The 20655-nt window shown below is 35.3% G+C and overlaps 2 protein-coding genes across 6 annotated transcripts in view; one reads left to right on the top strand and one right to left on the bottom strand.

Moving 5' to 3' along the window:
* LOC117327994 overlaps nucleotides 1–5926 on the top strand; it is a 40868-nt gene extending 34942 nt beyond the window's left edge. For all 5 annotated transcript variants that reach the window (XM_033885282.1, XM_033885285.1, XM_033885283.1 and 2 more), the window contains 6 exons: nucleotides 369–454; nucleotides 1020–1095; nucleotides 1557–1645; nucleotides 2333–2402; nucleotides 4052–4192; nucleotides 4520–5926. In XM_033885282.1, coding sequence (XP_033741173.1) covers nucleotides 369–454; nucleotides 1020–1095; nucleotides 1557–1645; nucleotides 2333–2402; nucleotides 4052–4192; nucleotides 4520–4594 — 537 coding nt within the window. In that variant the 3' untranslated portion in view covers nucleotides 4595–5926. The remainder of the gene's footprint in view (nucleotides 1–368; nucleotides 455–1019; nucleotides 1096–1556; nucleotides 1646–2332; nucleotides 2403–4051; nucleotides 4193–4519) is intronic.
* Nucleotides 5927–9110: 3184 nt separating this feature from the next.
* LOC117327993 (transmembrane protein 161B-like) lies at nucleotides 9111–14941 on the bottom strand. The gene is made up of 2 exons (XM_033885281.1): nucleotides 14894–14941; nucleotides 9111–11642 (listed from the first exon to the last, which is right to left on the bottom strand). Exon 2 carries the CDS (start codon nucleotides 11612–11614, stop codon nucleotides 10121–10123), a length of 1494 nt encoding a protein of 497 aa, XP_033741172.1. The 5' UTR covers nucleotides 11615–11642; nucleotides 14894–14941; the 3' UTR covers nucleotides 9111–10120.
* Between the last annotated feature and the right edge of the window lie 5714 nt (nucleotides 14942–20655).

Here is a 20655-nt window from a genome sequence, read left to right as displayed (position 1 = left end):
GATGTTAGCCTGAAAATATTGTTTTTGTAGTAGTAATATCATTATATATCCTTCAAATCAAGTGTACATATGGTTGGTGTATTTTGAAGATGTCAGCAACATGATCAGAAGCAGAAAACACTATTTTTATAAACAATGAGTGATAAGCGATATAAGATTATAAACTTTAAAACAAATATATGAGGTATTTGTATTTTACCTTAAACATATAGTGTCTATGGTGCTATTTCAAGGTGACAGAAGCAGCAGGAAATATAATTACGTCACATTTAGCACATTAAGAATAAACTCCCGAAGTCATACATCAAATCAATGTCTAAAACATATGATGAAATAAAGCAACTGGCTTTTTTGTCAACGCAAAACAGGGAAGTGAATTACCACAGATGATTCCGGAAACAGAACGTAGCGAACTTCATGCAACTTTTAAGAAATTAGACACAGATTCAGATGGGTAAGTACAAATTAGCATTACTTTTAAATTGAAATGTAATATTAAATAAAGCCCATCTTTATTAGACATGCAATATCAGAAAGTATGCCACAAACTACAAAACAATTAAGGGCGAGTGTTTTAATGGTTTTACATGTTAAATGGGAATCGTGTCTTTGATTTACACAAACATGATATGACGCACAACTAGTTTTTATTTCGGAACATAGCATTCATATGACAAGCTTTTATTTCGGAATATAGCATTCATATGACAAACTTTTATTTCGGAACATAGCATTCATATGACTAGTTTTTGTTGTTTTTGTTTTTTGTTTATGGTTTTTTTTTCTCGGAACATTACAATTCAAGAAAAAATAACGTGTCGCTGTCAAAATAACGAGCAAACAAGATAACATTTGATGTCAGGAGACGTTCGAGGTTTAATCGCGAATAATATTTATAGATGACATGTACTTACCAGTTAACAACCTTAGATTCCAGAGACATGTATTTTCCAGCTGATAACATGCGATTCCATAGACTTTTAAATCATTGTCACATATATCAATAATTTACATTACAGGCATTTAAAGTATGACCAACTGCAAACACAGTTACCTAAACAGATGTCTCAACAACAGGAGCGCTTCCTTAAGGAGGTAAACTACACCTCTACAAATATAAATGTATCTAAATCCGAGTTAATTTTTCACTTCAAAATATTTTATAAACCATTTCAAAGTTCGATATAAAGATTTTGAGTTATAATTTGATCTTTTAATTAATCTGAGTTTTTGAATCAAAATAATAATTATAACTTTCAAGTAAATAATAGTAATTTAAAACAAATGTTTTATCAATTTACCGTATATTACAGTAGTAAGTTTAAACAAACTTAGTATCAAACTAGCGTTAAATAACTGTCAGCGAGTGCTGGTTTATTAATCAACTGTGTTACCATGTGCAAAAGTTGCTGTTTAATAATGGTGATAGGTTGACATAGGTGTCTGTGACACTTTTTCCTATTTCCATTATCGTATTATTTGTTGTATATATTGAAAATGCTTGAAATGAAATAAAAGAAAGTTTAAACTAAAATGAAGATGTTCAATTTTGTTAGGTTTACGACATTACAAGTTCCAACACATTCTTCGGTGTAGACGAGTTCCTGTTGATGTCTTCCCTAACAAAACTAGTGACAAATATGAGGTAATTTTAATACCTGTAACACAATCCACACATTGGCATTTTAAATACATGTAAATGTTTATTGAATTTTGCCAGTAAAATATAGAAATTTATTAAACTGATAAAACTTATATTTTCTTTGCAGCTATGAGCAGTGAAAATATAAGATTTTGCAGTGAATATATAAGCTTTCTGTTTTTGACCAATCAGAGCTAACCTTTGTATTCACCTCATTGAAACTCGCTTATTAGTCGAAGCGGAGATAGACAAATTGGTTATTTTGCTGTATTTCTGCAATATTCTAACTAGTTTTTGACAAAATACTCTCTTGACGTCTGCAATTCATGCACTGATTATCCGATAACAGCAGAAAACGCTTAACTTGTGCTGATCACTTCTTTCAAAATGGCGCCGTCAAGTTGACGTGGAATAACGTCACAAAGAGATGACGTCATTACCGATTCCCGCACTTTTTGACACTACCATTTTTTCGATGTTTACAATTTTGTGTTTAAGTAATGAAATGCAATAGAAAAAAAACTGAATTGTTTCCCGTTAGATATAACATATATTTCACTCGTATGACAGAATATTTCGATATTTTGTCATACTCGTGAAATATATGTTACATTAAATAGGAAACCATTCAATATCCTTTATATATCATGTACTTCTTATTATTTAAATTGGGCTTACGTTGTTTTTCAGTGACTCCCTGCAGACTACTTTCCAGAAGTTGAATTTTAATAGCTTAAAGGCTGATATAATAGCTTTCGTGGTAAGCATCGCTTTCTAAGTAGTAAATATTGTTAGCTTAAACTTGATTATATTTAAGGAATGGTATATCAATGTATTATCAGCATTTTCTAATTAATACAACATGGATGATGTAAAATCGATATATCAAAAGAGTAATTAAAGATAGAACTACATGGAATATTAAAAAAATAACGAGAATTAGACCAGGCGTTTCAGAATGTTCAGAGTATTTTGCTTCATTGACCAAAGGGGCCGCGGTGGCCGAGTGGTTAAGGTGTCCCGACACTTTATCGCTAGTCCTATATCTCTGAGTTGTGAGTTCGAAACCTACGTGGGGCAGTTGCCAGGTACTGACCGTAGGCCGGTGGTTTATCTCATGTAAATCTAGGTCATATTGATGAATTGGATATTTCCCTTAACAGCATGTTGCACCGAAATCAGAAATGAATACTAAAAAAGTTACCAAACAGATAGATGATACTTGCATGAATTGAGGTGATACTTGGATAAATTAAGATGATACTGCAATAAATTGAGATAATATTGGGTTGAATTGAGATAATACTGGGATAAATTGAGATAATACTGGGATGAATTGAGATAATACTAGGATGAATTGAGATAATACCGAGATGAATTAAGATAATACTAGGATAAGTAGAGATAATACTAGGATGAACTGAGATGATACTAGGATAAATTGAGATGATACTTGGATGAATTGAGATGATACTGGGATGAATTGAGATAATACTAGGATGCATTAAGATAATACTAGGATGAATTGAGATAATACTAGGATGAATTGAGATGATAATTGGATGAATTGAGATAACACTTGGATGAATTGAGAAAATATTAGGATGAATTGAGAAAATATTAGGATGAATTGAGATAATGATAGGATTAATTGAGATAATATTAGGATGAATTGAGAAAATATTAGGATGAGTTGAGATAATGATAGGATTAATTGAGATAATCACTAGGATTGGTTGAGGTAATACTATGATAATACTAGGATGAATTGAGATGATAGCTATTAGGATGAATTGAGATAATACTGGAATGAATTGAGATAATACTATGATGAATTGAGATGATACTGGGATGAATTGAGATAATAGCTAGTAGGATGAATTGAGATAATACTGGAATGAATTGAGATAATACTGGGATGAATTGAGAAATACTGGGATGAATTGAGATAATACTAGGATGAATTGAGATAATACTAGGATGAATTGAGATAATACTAGGATGAATTGAGAAAATATTAGGATGAGTTGAGATAATATTGGGATGAATTGAGATAATACTAGGATGAATTGAGATAATGATAGGATTAACTGAGAATCATGAATTGACATAATATTAGGCTGAACCGAGATAATACTAGGACATGTTGAGATAATATTGGGATGAATTAAGATAATACTAGAATTATAAATCGTTTGATTCTGTAAAAGTTACGATGAACTGATATCCAAAGCTCCAAAGACCGCGACAATTTTTGAGTGAATTATCAAAAAACATGACCAAACACCCATTGTTTACTTGGTACAATGCTGTTATAGGGATATTAACTATATACACTATATAAAGGGTTACTTTAGATGTTTTCTTCGGTATACACTGTAAATATAATTGCCATTTTCTTGGTTTAAGGAAATCTTCCAATCAGTAGACAGAGGCCAGAAGGGAAAGATCTCCCTGGATTCTCTCCGAGAAGTGCTGAATGGCGTATTGGGACGCGACCTTCACAGTGACGCGACCCTCTGGGACAAAATCGTGGACACCGTTAACCCCGTAAGCTGGATTGTTTTGTTTCTCTTATCATTTTATTAAAATATTGAATGAATTAAAATGGCATTTCAATAGGAATACGATCATATGACATATATATACTTATGTATATGTTAGGATGTATAGATGATGTAGGAAGAAAATGACATATGGGTTTTACATTTTCAGAGCAGCTGATTGATTTTTGTGTCGAGATATTGCCTTGTTTCTTAAAAACTTAAACATTGGTAAAATTAGCGTAATCTGACCTAGATCAGATAAGACATATCAATGTCATCGACATCTCACCAATTCTATTCTCCAATATGTTGTATGATATTGTTTTTCCAGAGCGAGGCTATCCAGATCACGAAGATCGAGTTCCTAGCTTACATCCCTTATTTCATGTCGTTGAAACAATCTTGATGTGACGCCTTCCTGGACCACAGACATTCTATAAAACAGTGACCGACAGTCACCGTAAATTAACTTTTGATTGATAATCGTGAAAGCTGATCTGTTAACGACTGACCATGGTTACAGTCGATATCATCACAGTGAATTCATCATGATGATGACACAATTTGTTTCCGAAAAGGTCATTTTTGTCTTCAGTTATGAGCTACATCTTGATGAAGAATAATTCCGAACACTCCAACAACAGGAGTATTGCAGGGTTTACAGCAGTGTTGATGAACAGGACAATTGTTGTCGTAGTGATGTCTTCAATTGAATATAAAACCCGATTTCTCTCCCAGTAAACTGTGCTGCCAATATATACCATGTACGGTATATCACTTCAGGAGATAAAGTGATACGATTTTAGATTTATCATTGTATTCTCTGAAAAACATTCTGTGATCATCGTTCATTTTCTAGTCATATTATATTTATTTGCATGCTTTGTCTAATCGTCAACATGTTTTTGATATCATCATCGGAATGGATGCATTATGGAAATAAATGCATTTTCGCTCTGAAATAATTTTGGTCTGGGTTAAGTTTTGCCTTGTTTCATTAGCATTACACATATCTTGCTACACTTTAAATCACTGCTCAATGAAATACGTTATGTGGCTTAAAGCTACATGTACATCGGTTTAATATTTTAAACCATCAATTAGAAAATTGCATCAGATAATTTTAGATTAAATGCATCTTAAAGATAAAATAATATTATCTTGTTACTTCAAAATATCATTTAATATTCCATAATGTTTGATATACTAAATTTAACTTTAGAGGCAACTCAAATCACATATTTCGAAATCAGCGAAAAACTTAACGTTTTGCTTTTTGAGGCAGTATCGTGACGTATTACCCATGTATGTTAATAATCAATATTTCATTAATTTAGCTGGAAATTATGGTTATGTATATGTATTGATATCATACATGGCTACTTTAAGCTATTTTGAAGTTTATGTTTCATGGTGTTGTACTTCGCTTCACTCATGATGTTTTCGGTGTGTGTCTACGTATTTGTATATCGCAATATATTTATTTACAAACCGTTTCTCACTTAACAAGAATTCTGTCCCGAAATCATCGAATCGGTCATCAAAATCTATGATTATGTGTTAATTTCGATTGAAAATGGGACATTTTTGTCAGCTTGTACAATGTCTTGCAACCTGCAGGAATACGACTGTCAATCGAAATAGCAAATTAATTAGTTACCTAACCAGCCAACCCTTTAAGCGTATGATCAGTGTCTTTATAATTTTCAATTTGAAATAAAAATGTTTCATTCTCATACTAATGCTGTTTGTTATATATTTACTCAAACATTTTAGTGATGTCTACAAAACCCATAAATAAAACAAAACTAATTAATCGTTTGACACATTTGACAATGCTATAAAATTAATCCAGAAATGGGTCAAATTATTACTCCCATGGGTATGTCAATATCTGAGATCTCGCCTTGAACCATTTTTTTGAGATAAGCATGTTTCTGTTGACCCTGTATTGCACCATGACATATTCTCCAGCGTGATTAACAGCCATACTAGGAGAGGTCTTGTGGTAGGAGAAAGAATGTGTTTCTTAGGATTGGGAGTGGCGTATGGTAGTATACAGTCTTAGGATTGGGAGTGGCGTATGGTAGTATACAGTCTTAGGATTGGGAGTGGCGTATGGTAGTATACAGTCTTAGGATTGGGAGTGGCGTATGGTAGTATACAATTTAATGTCAAATGTTCTAACACAACAAAACAAATGTTAAAGAATGAGTGTTGATGACCGGTTATGAACTTGGCTGATTAAAAGTCCTTCAGATATCTTCAAATAAACATTCTTAATATCACTTTAAAGAGAAGTAAACAGTGTCACTGTAACCCTGATTTATTGACCGTAACGGTAATCTATTAATTATAAACAACACAGAAGAACGATTAGCAATATTTCGACAATGTTTTGACAGATGTCTCCGCAGTGGCCAGAATCACAATTGATAATAGAACGACCAACCAGCAGCTTCTTATGACCTCTTATGCTGTCGGAGTAAATTACCTTTGAACAATTCCAAAAAGTATGAGTTCCTTTTTTCCAGCAAAACACAATGCAAGAAAAACATTGAACATACTGTGGCATATCAAATAATCTGTTTTATTAAAAAACATAGGAAAAGAGATGTTCTTGGGTATGATTACATGCAGCGACAAATTTAACACATTCAAACATTCCTCAGAAGCAACATACAAACCACAACACCTACACTCAATGTCGATTGATGAACATATTAACATTAATCTGAATTTCAGACCTATATAAGAGGAGCCATTTGAAAACTAAATTGTATTACATTGTGGCAATTTTACAATCAGCAGGGTTTAGAGTGCCATTTTACTTTCAAAATAAAAGTAAGTCTAGAATTCTGTGTTAACTACAAATGATATACTTAATATTTTCACTATCATAATTCATATAATGTGTAACTGTGATCATTGATTTTAATTTTATTATGAATGTTCACAGAGCATTCAAAAGCACCACCATCAATTTAGATTAAATACACATTCACTCCGAAAACAATCCTGTCTATACAGCATTTTAAAACTGCTCAAACAACAAAAACAAAACAGTTACAAATATCTAGGTTCATGGACAACAAAATTTCTAAATGATATATAGTTGTAATAATCCACAATAAACCTTTATAATGTAAACATACAATGTAGAGTAATTATAATAACTGATAATTTTAAAACTGGCATCTTAACATTGATGTCTAAATGTCTATTATAGAAGTTTTTTCTCTCATTATGTTTTACATAATTACATGTTGAATGTTATATATATATATGAAAATTATTAAAAACATATCTAATGACCAATACATCACGGTACAAACTGTAGCTACCCAAGAAGATCGTAACTATTTAAAATACATATGCACCAGTTTTTGGGGATGACAGAGTACTATTAGGTTAAGTAGATAAATTTATAGTCTAAGTTTGCATTTTCGCCTAATTATACACAAACAAAAACAAAATTATATTAAAGATAGCATAGAGGTGGAAACAAGGGTAAAATACTAAAATGTAAGAAGAAACACATGTACACCTATAAGTATAATATTGCAGTGCCATCAGAGTTACCTACACATATTAGAAGTGTTGAAATTAAAAATCAAACTGTACTTTCAATGTTTACTAGGGGAGAAGGGGAGGGAATTCAGGTATATCAAGGTACTGTTGTGAACAAAGGGAGGTAAAAAAAAACACCAGGAAATACAATTAAAGCAACAAGTTTAGTGGATTATTTAAAAGTAGATGAAATTGGAAAGAAGTTATACTTACAAATAATACTATGTTCAAAGTCCTGGAACGCAGCCTATATAAGTTTATTAAAAAAAATCCCACTGTGATTTATTAGTATAATTGGATTTTTATAAACTTATACAGGGCTATCTTCTAGAAACTAGACACCTATCAGTGGCGTAGGAAGCGGGGGGGGGGGCGCAATTGCCCCCCCACTTTTTACAGTGGGGGGGCAAACATATCTTTTTGCCCCCCCACTTTTTGACATCCAAAATCTAAAAAAGGGGAAAAAAAACGAATTTATATATTCATTTCGATAAATATCTGTATATTTTCGAACCGATAATGTTTTCTTGAAGGCAACGATAAAAACTTTATCTTGTACATCTGGAACATTCCGACTTTTATACTAGTATATCAATCCTCAGACCTGTACAACACGTGTCGGTCGTCTGCACTAGCCTGGTAAGTCAATATTTATATCTTAATACGAAATTTTGCTTAACTTTATCACATAGATTCAATAAGTTGATGATAATTTGTGAAGTTAATGGAGTTCATAATGAGAACAAGACAGAAACACAACATGAATAAGAATGCGCGATTTTAACGTGAATCGAGTGATACTAATTACCAACAGGTACGAGGAAATACAACAAAAAAAATCGGCTCGCGCCTACGGCGCTCGCTTTATCACGAAATTACTGCCCCCCTTTCCATTGCAGATCCACAGGGGGGCTTCACAACCCTGGTACCCGCTTGGCGGCTCCCAGACCTCTCGCAAAAAGGGAAAAAAATCGGCTCGCGCCTACGGCGATCGCTTGATCACTTAATTACTGGACCCCCCTTTCGAAAACTCCTGGATCCGCGCCTGATCCCGAATTATTAGAAATGTGCTATATTTCATTTTCCGCGGAGGGCTTAGACCCCCTTGAACCCCCTATCAGGGCGCGGCCCCTAAGACCCTTTCGTAAAAAAAAAAACGCCTCGCGCCTACGGCGCTCGCATTATTACTAAATTACTGGACCCCCCGCCCTTTTGAAAATCCTGGCCGGGCCTGGTGATCCATGTTTTGCCATAAATAATATATCCTGATTTGCGTAAATAACTTATTTTGTACTACATAAATTATCAAAATTATCATGTGATGTTGAAATGATAATTATTGGCTAATTTTGCGGAGATGGCATACGATTTGTTTAGTGCGTAAAATTTAAGGTTAAAAAAAATTTTGCCCCCCCACTTTTTGACGACTTCCTACGCCACTGCCTATGACTGGGCATATAATTCTGTATGTAATGAGACACAAGATCTAAATCATAACTCTGCTTTAAACAGATACCTAATATAATTAGCATGTGCATGTTCAATGAAATTTAGTGAAATACATCAATGAAATTTAGTGAAATACAAGTAAGGTATTTTCTAGAGCACAAAAAAAAGTATTGATTAGCAGGCTTCAAAATAACAATTTAGAAGGTTTATATCTAAACTATAGATACTCTTATTACAGAGTGTACAGCAAAGTTCTGGAGATAGCTCTAGAAGTTACAAGAAACAGGAATATTTAATCTGCCCCATCATTCAATAAGATAAGATATCTATATATAAAAGCCATTAATTTAAACATTGTATCAGTACAGTGACGCCTTTAATCAGTATTTAATCATCCACTGCTATTGAACACAAATTATATGGTATGGTATTGAGAAAAAAAACAGTACAAACATCATGGACAGAATACAGGATGTTGTGACAAAACAGAAAAAAAAGACATTTTTATGGGAAGGGAGATAGCAAAAATACACTTCAAATGCAAAAAAAAAAAAAAAAAAAAAAAAATTCCAGCAACCTTTCCATTGAAATCTTTCATGAGTCATTTATGTTATGTTCTTTAAAACAAGAAAAAAATATACAAGTAAGAAGTTTTTTCCTGAACTCATAATCACAAGATCAGATTTCTTCACTTATAATTAAGTCAAACAAATAATACACAGAGGAACTAGTTCAGCAGGAATTACACAGGTATTGACATTTCCCCATTTTTCTCAAGAATCAATTGTATACTAAAAAATTTCAATCATAATTTGACTAGGTTTTTTGCTATCTCAAACATGAAAAATATTCTCACAATAATAAATACTTATGCCCCTGGTATATTTATGTAATTCACATTGTGTAAATGGAATTAAGAAGCAACATTGGAGTAGTAGTAGATTCCAAAGGCTGTACATATAAACCAGCTGGCACCTACCCACCACACCAGGAAGGCCATAAGTCCCCGGTACCAGATTGGCGAGAATACCAGCCTCAGGTTAGCCATGGCCCAGGAGAACTGGGCGGCTACCTCTGTCACACTGTCGGGCTCATGTATAGGTGTAGTCGCATTGCTAGATACAATGTTAGCCTTTCCTATACTGAAGGATGAAATGTAAGTCTCCACCTCCCGTCCAAAAATGGCTGACCAGGAAAAGTCTCCAAGAGTTTTATGTAAAAATGTCAGAAATAGCAGTAACATAAGGGGAGTGATATACTGCAGTGCCACAACACAAAGGTAATAGAATACACGAGCCACCATTTTCTGTAAGTCTACACTGTTCACACGACCTGATTCTTTCTTCAGATTCTCCATTCGGATGTAAGCCACATTTAGATGACTTTGTAGATGTGGTATCAGAAGGGAAAACCTCAACACTATGAACAGAATAGTCAATGTAAGTCTCCAGATTTCAAACATAGGTTCATCCATTAGGCGATATGTGACCTTCCAGTGCTTTGCACAGATGACATCTCTCCCAATAGGTTTGAACCACATCAGTAAGATAATCAGTGGAAGAATAAAATTCACTTGTAAAAGAGCTTGCATGACTCGCCGTTCTTTATGATATTTTAATGTGTCAAGATGTAGTTTTGCATAGCGTAGCCCAGGAAATGTTAAAAGTGCTCCTATAAATGAACAGAGGAATGTCAAAATGATTTTGAAGGTTAAAAATGATACAGGCCCATGAGATTCAAGTCCTTGTTCTTCAAGAAATTTTGTTGCACTTTCTGAAAAATTGCCATAACCTTCCTGCAATCCAAGTTCCAATATAGCTGAATCAATGACGAGTACTCCCATAGCAACAACCAAGAAGAAAAAACCAAATGTTACACATAGAATCTTCTCTCCGCCCTCGTCCGACTTAAAATACATGGCTGTCTGGGCAATTAACAAACGCAGGCAGAATCCTATTGCTAAGAGACACCATAGCACACTGATATTCATTTCTGACCTCTGACCTATGGTGTAATAGATTTCTGTTAATATGTACACAACTACAGTTGATGCAGAAAAATCCATCAACCATTGATATTCGTCGAAAAACTTGAGCTGTAACAGATCTAGAAGATCTACTTTAGCTGTGTCAAGCTCAAGAGGAATGTTCCTTGGTACAGAAAAGCCTTCCCCACTTCCGGCACCATTCTTTTCCTTGCGATTGTCAAATTTTCTGTTTTTAGCTTTGTTTGGCGCACTTGGGGTAGCCAGGCCAGCAGCCTCTTTTAGTTGAGCATCTGTAGGATGTAAAAACCGAAACAACTTTCCACAAAGAAGCCATCGGCCAAAGGAGAAATGTTTAGCTAACTTCTGCAAAACGCTGAAGACGATGAGACTGAACACAAGTTGGGCTCCAAGGATTGCCATATCTTTCTCCTATTGACCAATCATTAATCTGGAAATTAAGAAATAAAAAGGAGATACAAATGTATTCAAATTTTTCAAATATAAATTTACTTAATACATTGGAACTACATACACATATGTAATGACTCAGAAAACATTGTATACTAGCGGAAAGAAAGAAGCGCGAGTTTATTTTCGATAATTATTATTTTACATGATTCGATGATGTGTTCATGGTGTGGGTGTCTCAATTATTTCATCATTTCTGAATACATTTTGATGATTTTTATTGTCCTATCACATATATGGTGTTTGCTTGAATAGCATTTAAACAAGGGTACCCTACACCATTTCCTGAGATCAGTAGCATGTGTGCCTGCCCTTAGCATCAATCGCTGCAACACTGACCCAATTTAGGTGTTTATTGCCCTTTGAGGGATATTAATCCACTCCTAAATAAAGGCCTGCTTGAGTTGAGCGACGCTATATGGGACATTGATGCGCTTCCTAACCCCCCTGTCTAGCTTGTCCCAAGAAGGGTTGATTGGGGACATATCTGGACTGTATAGTGGTCAATCAAGAACTGACTGGAAAATTGTTTTGAGCCAGAAAGTCACAACAAACCCAAGCAACATGGGGCCTTGCGTAGTCCTACTTATGCTGATGGATAAGAGGAAGAAAGTGTGGTATCAAGACCTTACATTGTCGTCTATCTGCATGAAGCATTAAAGCATAAAGGGACACCCGTCAGTGAACATAACACGTCTCAAAGTTAAATGACCCATAAAAAAAACTATTGTTAGATGCATGTGCAAGCAGCTACTGCATTCAACGTTGGCATCTCCTCTGTGTAAGGGATGGACTAACATAGGGACATCTTGGCCTTAATAAAACTCCCACAACCGATTCCTAACCATTCTTGGACACACTAGCCGACCATCAGTGCCATTAACTTGACCTGCTGTCTCTGTCACCGTCTGCGATCGGTTACAGAGGTGCGAGAGACATGTGCATCTATCTTGATGTTGCGACATTATGTTTGTGCATCTACTGCTGGGACAGTCACCTTATCTCCCCGTGGCTCTTTTTTACTTTGTAATTGGGATTGCAAACCATCTAAATCTAGAGCAGCCATTTGTGTGAAAAAGATAGACAAACATAGTGAAGGTACTTATCATCTTATTTCTTTCACACAATGTATGAATACATTGGATTAACTCTGAAAACACAGTATATTCTAACCGGGTGATGATGTAGTCGTAGATTTGTACCCCTGTAATACATAGACAATTTTGAATTCCTAAAACAAAAAAACATGTTTGCTTTTGATAAATACCAATCATCAATTGTAAACCTTAAACTCAACTCATTTCTTCTTAATGCGATTTATCAAAATGTGATGTATCATGGCTACCACTTCTCGATTCAGGTTAATTAGGTTTTCGCTAATTTGGATGATCTCGTAATAATTCAGTTGAAAACTGTAAATTACATGGTCATGATGGACTTGGAAATTTCGGACATGTACATGTACTACTCAGTACTGTAAATTACATTGACATGTACTACTGTTCATGTAGGCATGTTATTTTACATTATATATAATATATAAAATGTCTGTCGGTAAGGTCACCTTTTCACAGCTAATTTTTAGGCTAACGTGCTTCATGCATACCAATAAATGTATACAGGTTTTTTGCTAAAATGGTACCCCCCTTTCCAGGGGCTTATGCGGACAAACCGGTAAATGTAATATTTCAGGCATATATCTTGACGGACCTGCAGATGTTAATGCTGGCCTTGAAAGTTTTTGTCAAAGCTCATCTGAAAACAACCAAAAAATCACTAGGTCCGTCCTTATTTCATAAACGAACTACTTTCGTCCAACCGTTTAAACGCGATAACGTACCGATAAACGAAAACGGGGTACAGTCGTTTCGGTACCTAAAAATAAAGTTGTTTCGGTACTTTTCGGAAGTCGGTTCGGCATCTTTTAAAAGTCGTTTTCGGTACTTTAAGAGTTGTTTCGGTATTTCATTGTGATATTAAATAATGATAATTAACTGGTTGTTGGTTGTTTATTTAACGTTTACCTTACAGTCTGATTTGTTTATACAATCACGCACATCGCACTTCAAACGTGATCACGGTTGTTTTCTTAACTGAGTAGAACAGAGTAGCTCGAAATCATTACCAACTTGTCATAAAAATGAGAGTATCACTCTCAAAATTATCAATTATGTCATCATGGCATCGCTTGACATGTGCACCGAATGCGACACCATTGTTCGGATTAGGCAAGAGGCCATACAGTGCGACTCTTGCAGCAGATGGCAGCACCGGATCTGTGGAAGTGGTGAGTACAATTCGATAAATTCGTCCCGATATACGTAGTAATTTGTTTTATTGATTTTACATGTTATATATATACAGTACGTCCCGATATACTTAGTAATTTGTTTTATTGATTTTACATGTTATATATATGTCTCGATATACTTAGTAATTTGTTTTATTGGTTTAACATGTTATATGTACGTCCCGATATACTTAGTAATTTGTTTTATTGGTTTTACATGTTATATATACGTCCCGATATAATCGTAGATTGTGACAGATTTAAGATGATGATAATAGGAACCATGAACAATGAAGCAATTCTGTTTAGCCCGAACGGAATAAATAGAGTCATTCATATTACATACGTAGTCTATCTCAGGGACGTTCATTCAGGATACTTGGTAAAAATAGCACAACACTGCAACAGTCGTCAAAACATGGTCTTAAGACGTTCATTATTGGTCAAAAATAAGACTTATATTCAAGTACCGAAACTACTTTTGTAAGTACCGAAACGACTTTCGCAAAATACCGAAACGACTTCCGCAAGTACCGAAACGACTTCCGCAAGTACCGAAACGACCGAGTACCGAAACAACTGGGTACCGATACGACTTGAATTCGTACGGCCAAGATGTTTTTACAGCTAGAATTAGAAACGTGATCCTTCCCTCTATAGCAATAAGTTATATTATTTATTGTACTCTACTTCGTTAAGTATATCGTTTTATAATATCGGAGACGCAAAAATTGACAGGCCATTGGTCTGTTGATTGATGGCCGACGCGTACATCAGATAATTCGACGTGTGCAGAGAGGCTACTGAAGGAAAATAAGACTCGTGAACAAATGTCTACATTAGTGTGGTGCAGATGTGCTCTTTTCACATTACCGAAAGAGAATTGTAATGCAATTAGTTACTTGATTACGAATTAATAGGTAGAGTCCTTGAATACTCACCTCTGCATCAAATTGGGCTTCGTCTGTCTAACTTTAACTGCAGCCGGCACATGTGTCGCTTATATCAATACTAACTTATAGGCAACTACCGCTTATGTCAAAAATAAAAAAAGACAAACGGATTACTTACATTAAGATTATTTCGTGAAAATTGAAACCAATCAAAGCACAGGCATTATTTTTAGACGGCAATTATGAAAGAAATGAACACGACAATAAATAAATAAATAAATACATAAATAAGCCAAACGGACAGGGGGAGTAACTCCTACATCATGCACAGGCGAATGCTGACTTGTTAGAAAATAAATTGCCATTCCGCACTCTTTTGATATAACGAATACAATAATATAAATTGCTCATCCTGATTCTACAACAAATTATTTCTACATGTAGATTATGTGGACCACAAGTATATAGTGCTAAATCATACACAAATGTTACCTGTTTCTTCTTTCGCGGGGGTATTAATTTGGGTTTGTCTGTCAATTCAAATTTTATTTAAAGTCGGTACATATTATAACAAATCAACATTACCTCTGTTGAGCTATTATAACCAACTCAATCAGTAAAATACATGCACAGATAAAAAAATGCAATTTAATGGAATTTAATGGACGCAGGCTAAAAGCCTCTATATATAGTATAAGTCCATATCTGACAGTAAATAGTTTCACAAAAACATTATGTAAAAATATATTATACAACAGAATATCAGTAATCATACAGTATATTACATCCCCATGAAGTGATCATGCATCCGCAATAACCTTTTTTTTCAAATTGATTGAGCATCAACCACTCTTTATGTGAAAAAGTTCCTTCTCAGTTCTGTATTACAGCGGTTGTTAGACATCTTAAAATTATGGCCCCTGGTTCAATAGTAGAAGTTAAAAGAAAATCAGTTTGAGATTACTCTGCTATCGAAAAGGCCCTTAATCATTTTAAAAACTGTAATCAAATCCCCTCGCATTCTCCTGTACTTCAGTGTAGGGAGATTTAACTTCTGTAAACGCTCTCTGTAGGATATATTTCCTTCACCCCTGGGGCGAGTTTCGTGGCTCTTCGTTGTACATTTTCTATCATGGTGAATATCCTTCTGCTTGTAGGGGCACGGTACACGCCGCGTATTCCAAATGTGGCCTAACTAATGCCTTGTAAAAATGTTTAAACATGAAATTATCATTGTACATAAAAGTTCTTCTGATGATACCTAGTACCGAATTTGCTCTATTAATAGCGCTTTGCATATGCGTACGGAAATCTTATTTATCATTTACTGTTATACCCAAATCCTTTTCAAATGAAATATGTTCTAATGTGATTTGTTCTCCGTTTTGTCCTTTATATATTCACGATGGCCAGATCCTTTAATGTGGAGTACCTTACACTAAGTTGGTGGGATGGAATTTCAATCATTCGATCACTTCTGAAGTTTATCTAAATCTGTTTGCAGAGTGCGCATATCGTTGTCCTTTCTGATTTTGGGGTATAATTTCGTGTCATCTGCGAATAAAGGACACGACGATATTGTGTTTTCCCGGCATATCGGTAATATACCAAACAAAAAGAATAGGCCCTAATACACATCTTCCCGACAGGAACCCAAATTGATTGTTACTGAATAAGTTATTTATTTCCATATGTTGTACAATACTGTCTCGAATTAGTGTTACCATTGATTTAGCTAAGATACTTGTGAGACTCACTTGGCGGTAATTTCCTGGGTCGGACTAAGGACTTTTTTGTAGATGGCTGTGACGTTTGCGTCCTTCCAACATTGTGGCAATCTTCCTATTTCCAGGGATTTACTAAATATTATTGATAGTGTCTTTTTTCAAAACATCTCTGAGTTCCTTTAATGCTTTTAGGTGCATTTCATCTGGTTAGCATGATTTTGTTACTGTTCAACTTTCAACAGAAGCTTCATAATATTTTCTTCGGTGCAAGATGTATCCTTGAATGGTTGGCTAAAAGTTCGGTGAAGACGCTATTAAAGAAATTGACTATTTTGCCTTTTCGGCGTCACTTGAGGCAATTCGTGTTGTGTCACCATTTAGACCCTTTAAATCCGAGATTCCTGATATAACTTTCCTTTTTTCATTAATATATTTCCAAAGCCGGTTTGGTTGGTGCTTAACGCTGCTCACTATATCCTTTTCCATGTCTTCCCTTGCTTTCCTCAGTTCCCATTTAACTTGATTTCTGAACCTTGCATATTGTTGATACCTTTCCGGCGTTTTACTTTCTGTATATCGGGTTCATTCTCTATGCTTCTTGTTGATTTTCCTTGTAGCATCTTTATTCAATGTCAAGTTTCTGGTCTTGTTAGAAGTGTTCCTTTTCCTCGATATGAATTTTCGACTACTGATCTAAATATCCAGTTCACTTCCTGAAGGGCCTTACTCATGCCGTTATAGTTTCCTTTTTGGTCAAATATATCCAGATATGACTTTTGTTTTTTCTTTTTAGTATATATACCTGATTCGTGAAATTTATGGCTTAGATTTGAAAGATATTTGGATACAGTGTTATGTTTGATTTATATATATGATCCGAAGATATAGATTTGAATTTCCTGTCGTACTTGTACCGAGAGAAATATATATAATATATGTACAAATCGTATCCATGTATGTAAATACATTGCGACCAGGTATTCATATCATCTTAAATATAGAAACTGGTCGGTACACTGTTCCGAAAACCCCTTTACAGGAACGAATTTGTCACTTGTGTAATGTAAATAAGATTGAAGATGAAACTCACTTCTTGGTTGAATGCGAGTTTTATGATGATTTAAGAAGCTCATTGTTCGAGCAATCAGAAGTGATCAATCCACAATTTATGGAATTTGATTCTCACCAAAAACTTTTATTTTTAATGAATACTGATGTCCTACAATGTTCTTTATCTGGTGTTTTATATAAAATGTACAGGAGACGGCAATGTTTTTAATAATGTTTTTTCTTTTATTAGAAATTTGGTCGGTTTTTCCAGTATATTTATGTCATATTATAATTTGGCAGTACAACCGTACAATAATGTATAATATATAAGGTAAAATGTATTTCGAAAAATTATTATTCTTTTACCAAGTCATATCTGGGCCTAATGAGTTTCAATTATACTAGAATTCATTCAATCTTAGGCTGAATAGATGAATATTTAAATAAGATTTATTGTATATTACCTGCAACTACGAGTATAATACTACATGTATATGCAATAAGAAGCATCGTATACTCATTATTGTTACTTTTTTTTTTTTTTTAATAATGGAAAATTTTATTGTAGAATGATGTGATATAGTGTCTCATAGGTCGAAGTCGGCCGAGTGTTTTAATGATACTGTGTAAACTGTGTTTTAAATTGTATTGAAACATGTGACACTTAAATAAACCATTTACTTACTTACTCTTATAGACGACTTCCACAATTATCATGTCAGGGTATCGGGCCGACCATCTCTGCGCCATTGAAACGTTCTTTTTAAGAACGCCGATGTGGCGCAGCGGTATAAGCTGCGGGTATTTCTGGCTAGGCGATTGGGTGCCGTAGATCGTGAGTTCGAGGCCCGGTCAGGGCACGAGTCAAAAAGTTGTCTTCCTTCGTCATTTGTGTTGCTAAGTTATATATATATATACATAAAGGACGAGTTTGGACAATGTGGCACAGCCCGAGTTTGGGTATATATCTCTACCTGTGAAGTTGGCTCTGGCCGTCACCACTTATACAGTGTTGTGACATCAGAATGTGTATGGTTCTTCTGTGATGTAGATTAAGTCATGTATTTTGGTGTTTGTTTGTTTTTGAAGACTTTTATTGCAAAATTTCTCCTAATTCTGAGTGATGATAATTTTGAACGGGCTAGTAAATTTTCGTATGAATCTGAGTCGGTGTCGTATATACTGAATCTGAGACGGTGTCGTATACTGAATCTGAGACGGTGACGTATACTGAATCTGAGTCGATATACTGAATCTGAGTCGGTGTCGTATACTGAATCTGAGACGGTGTCGTATACTGAATCCGAGTCGGTGTCGTATACTGAATCCGAGTCGGTGTCGTATACTGAATCCGAGACGGTGTCGTATACTGAATCCGAGTCGGTGTCGTATACTGAATCCGAGACGGTGTCGTATACTGAATCTGAGACGGTGTCGTATACTGAATCTGAGACGGTGTCGTAAACTGAATCTGAGACGGTGTCGTATACTGTAACGGTGTCGTATACTGAATCAAACGGTGTCGTATACTGAATCTGAGTCGGTGTCGTATAATGAATCTGAGACGGTGTCGTATACTGTAACGGTGTCGTATACTGAATCTGAGACGGTGTCGTATACTGAATCTGAGACGGTGTCGTATACTGAATCCGAGACGGTGTCGTATACTGAATCCGAGACGGTGTCGTATACTGAATCCGAGACGGTGTCGTATACTGAATCCGAGACGGTGTCGTATACTGAATCCGAGACGGTGTCGTATACTGAATCTGAGTCGGTGTCGTATACTGAATCTGAGACGGTGTCGTATACTGAATCTGAGACGGTGTCGTATACTGAATCTGAGACGGTGTCGTATACTGAATCTGAGTCGGTATACTGAATCTGAGTCGGTGTCGTATACTGAATCTGAGACGGTGTCGTATACTGAATCTGAGTCGGTATACTGCATCTGAGTCGGTATACTGAATCTTAGACGGTGTCGTAAACTGAATCTGAGACGGTGTCGTATACTGAATCTGAGAGGGGGGAGAATCTTTTTCCTATCTGAAAAGTGATGTTTTGTTGTGTTTTGCTACCTACTGCCATTGCTTGGGACTTGTCTGGATTAACCCTTATGTGCGAACCAGTGAATAAGTGAGTTGCTGTCTGTTTCGTGATGCTGTTTTTGCTATGTCTGTTTTGTGATGCAGTTTTTGCTATGTCTGTTTTGTGATGCTGTTTTTGCTATGTCTGTTTTGTGATGCTGTTTTTGCTGTCTGTTTTGTGATGCTGTTTTTGCTATGTTTGTTTTGTGATGCAGTTTTTGCTATGTCTGTTTTGTGATGCTGTTTTTGCTATGTCTGTTTTGTAATGATGTTTTACAGTGTCTAACGACGTGTGTACCTTACATATGGTATTGCAGTGTTGAATGATGTGGAAGATGTCATTGATGAAGATATTAAAGAGGATGTACCTAAAATAGAACCTTGCATGTGGGACACTTTTGTATATGTTCTGAAAATTACTTGTGAAAGTTCCTGGTTTAGCATTTTGTTGTCTGTTTTTTTTTAGGTCATCTGACTTTTTATTTCAAAACGCTACTCCTCCTTAACCCTTGGGTGGATTACTACCAAATTTGGTGTGAAAAATCATTGGGAGAAGGTTATCATATTTTATATAAATGAGGCTGGTCGACCCCTAAGGACAGAGGGGTGGGACTCCTAAAAGGGGAACTTTGATGAAAGTTTGCTTTAAAACCCTATTTCTCCTTAACCGTTGGGTGGACAACATCCAACTTTGGTGTGAAACATCATTGGGGAAGAGCAATCACATCTCTTGGGCCTGAGTGGCGGGGCCCCAAAGGTGAATATTTGCTTTTAAACCCTACTCCTTCTTAACTGTTGGGTGGATTATATCCAAATTTGATCTGAAACATAACTGGCTGCATATAGACAATTTATGGTAATGATGCTGGATTGAGGGATGTGTCCCTGCTGTAAGTGTTTTTCAGATGACCATTAATGCCCATGAGCCTCTTGTTTTTAGATAGTT

The sequence above is a fragment of the Pecten maximus genome, chromosome 5 (genome assembly GCF_902652985.1).
Source record: "Pecten maximus chromosome 5, xPecMax1.1, whole genome shotgun sequence".
NCBI lineage: Eukaryota > Metazoa > Mollusca > Bivalvia > Pectinida > Pectinidae > Pecten > Pecten maximus.
Note: the sequence above shows the minus strand (reverse complement) of the source record. Positions and strands in the feature narration are given on the sequence as shown.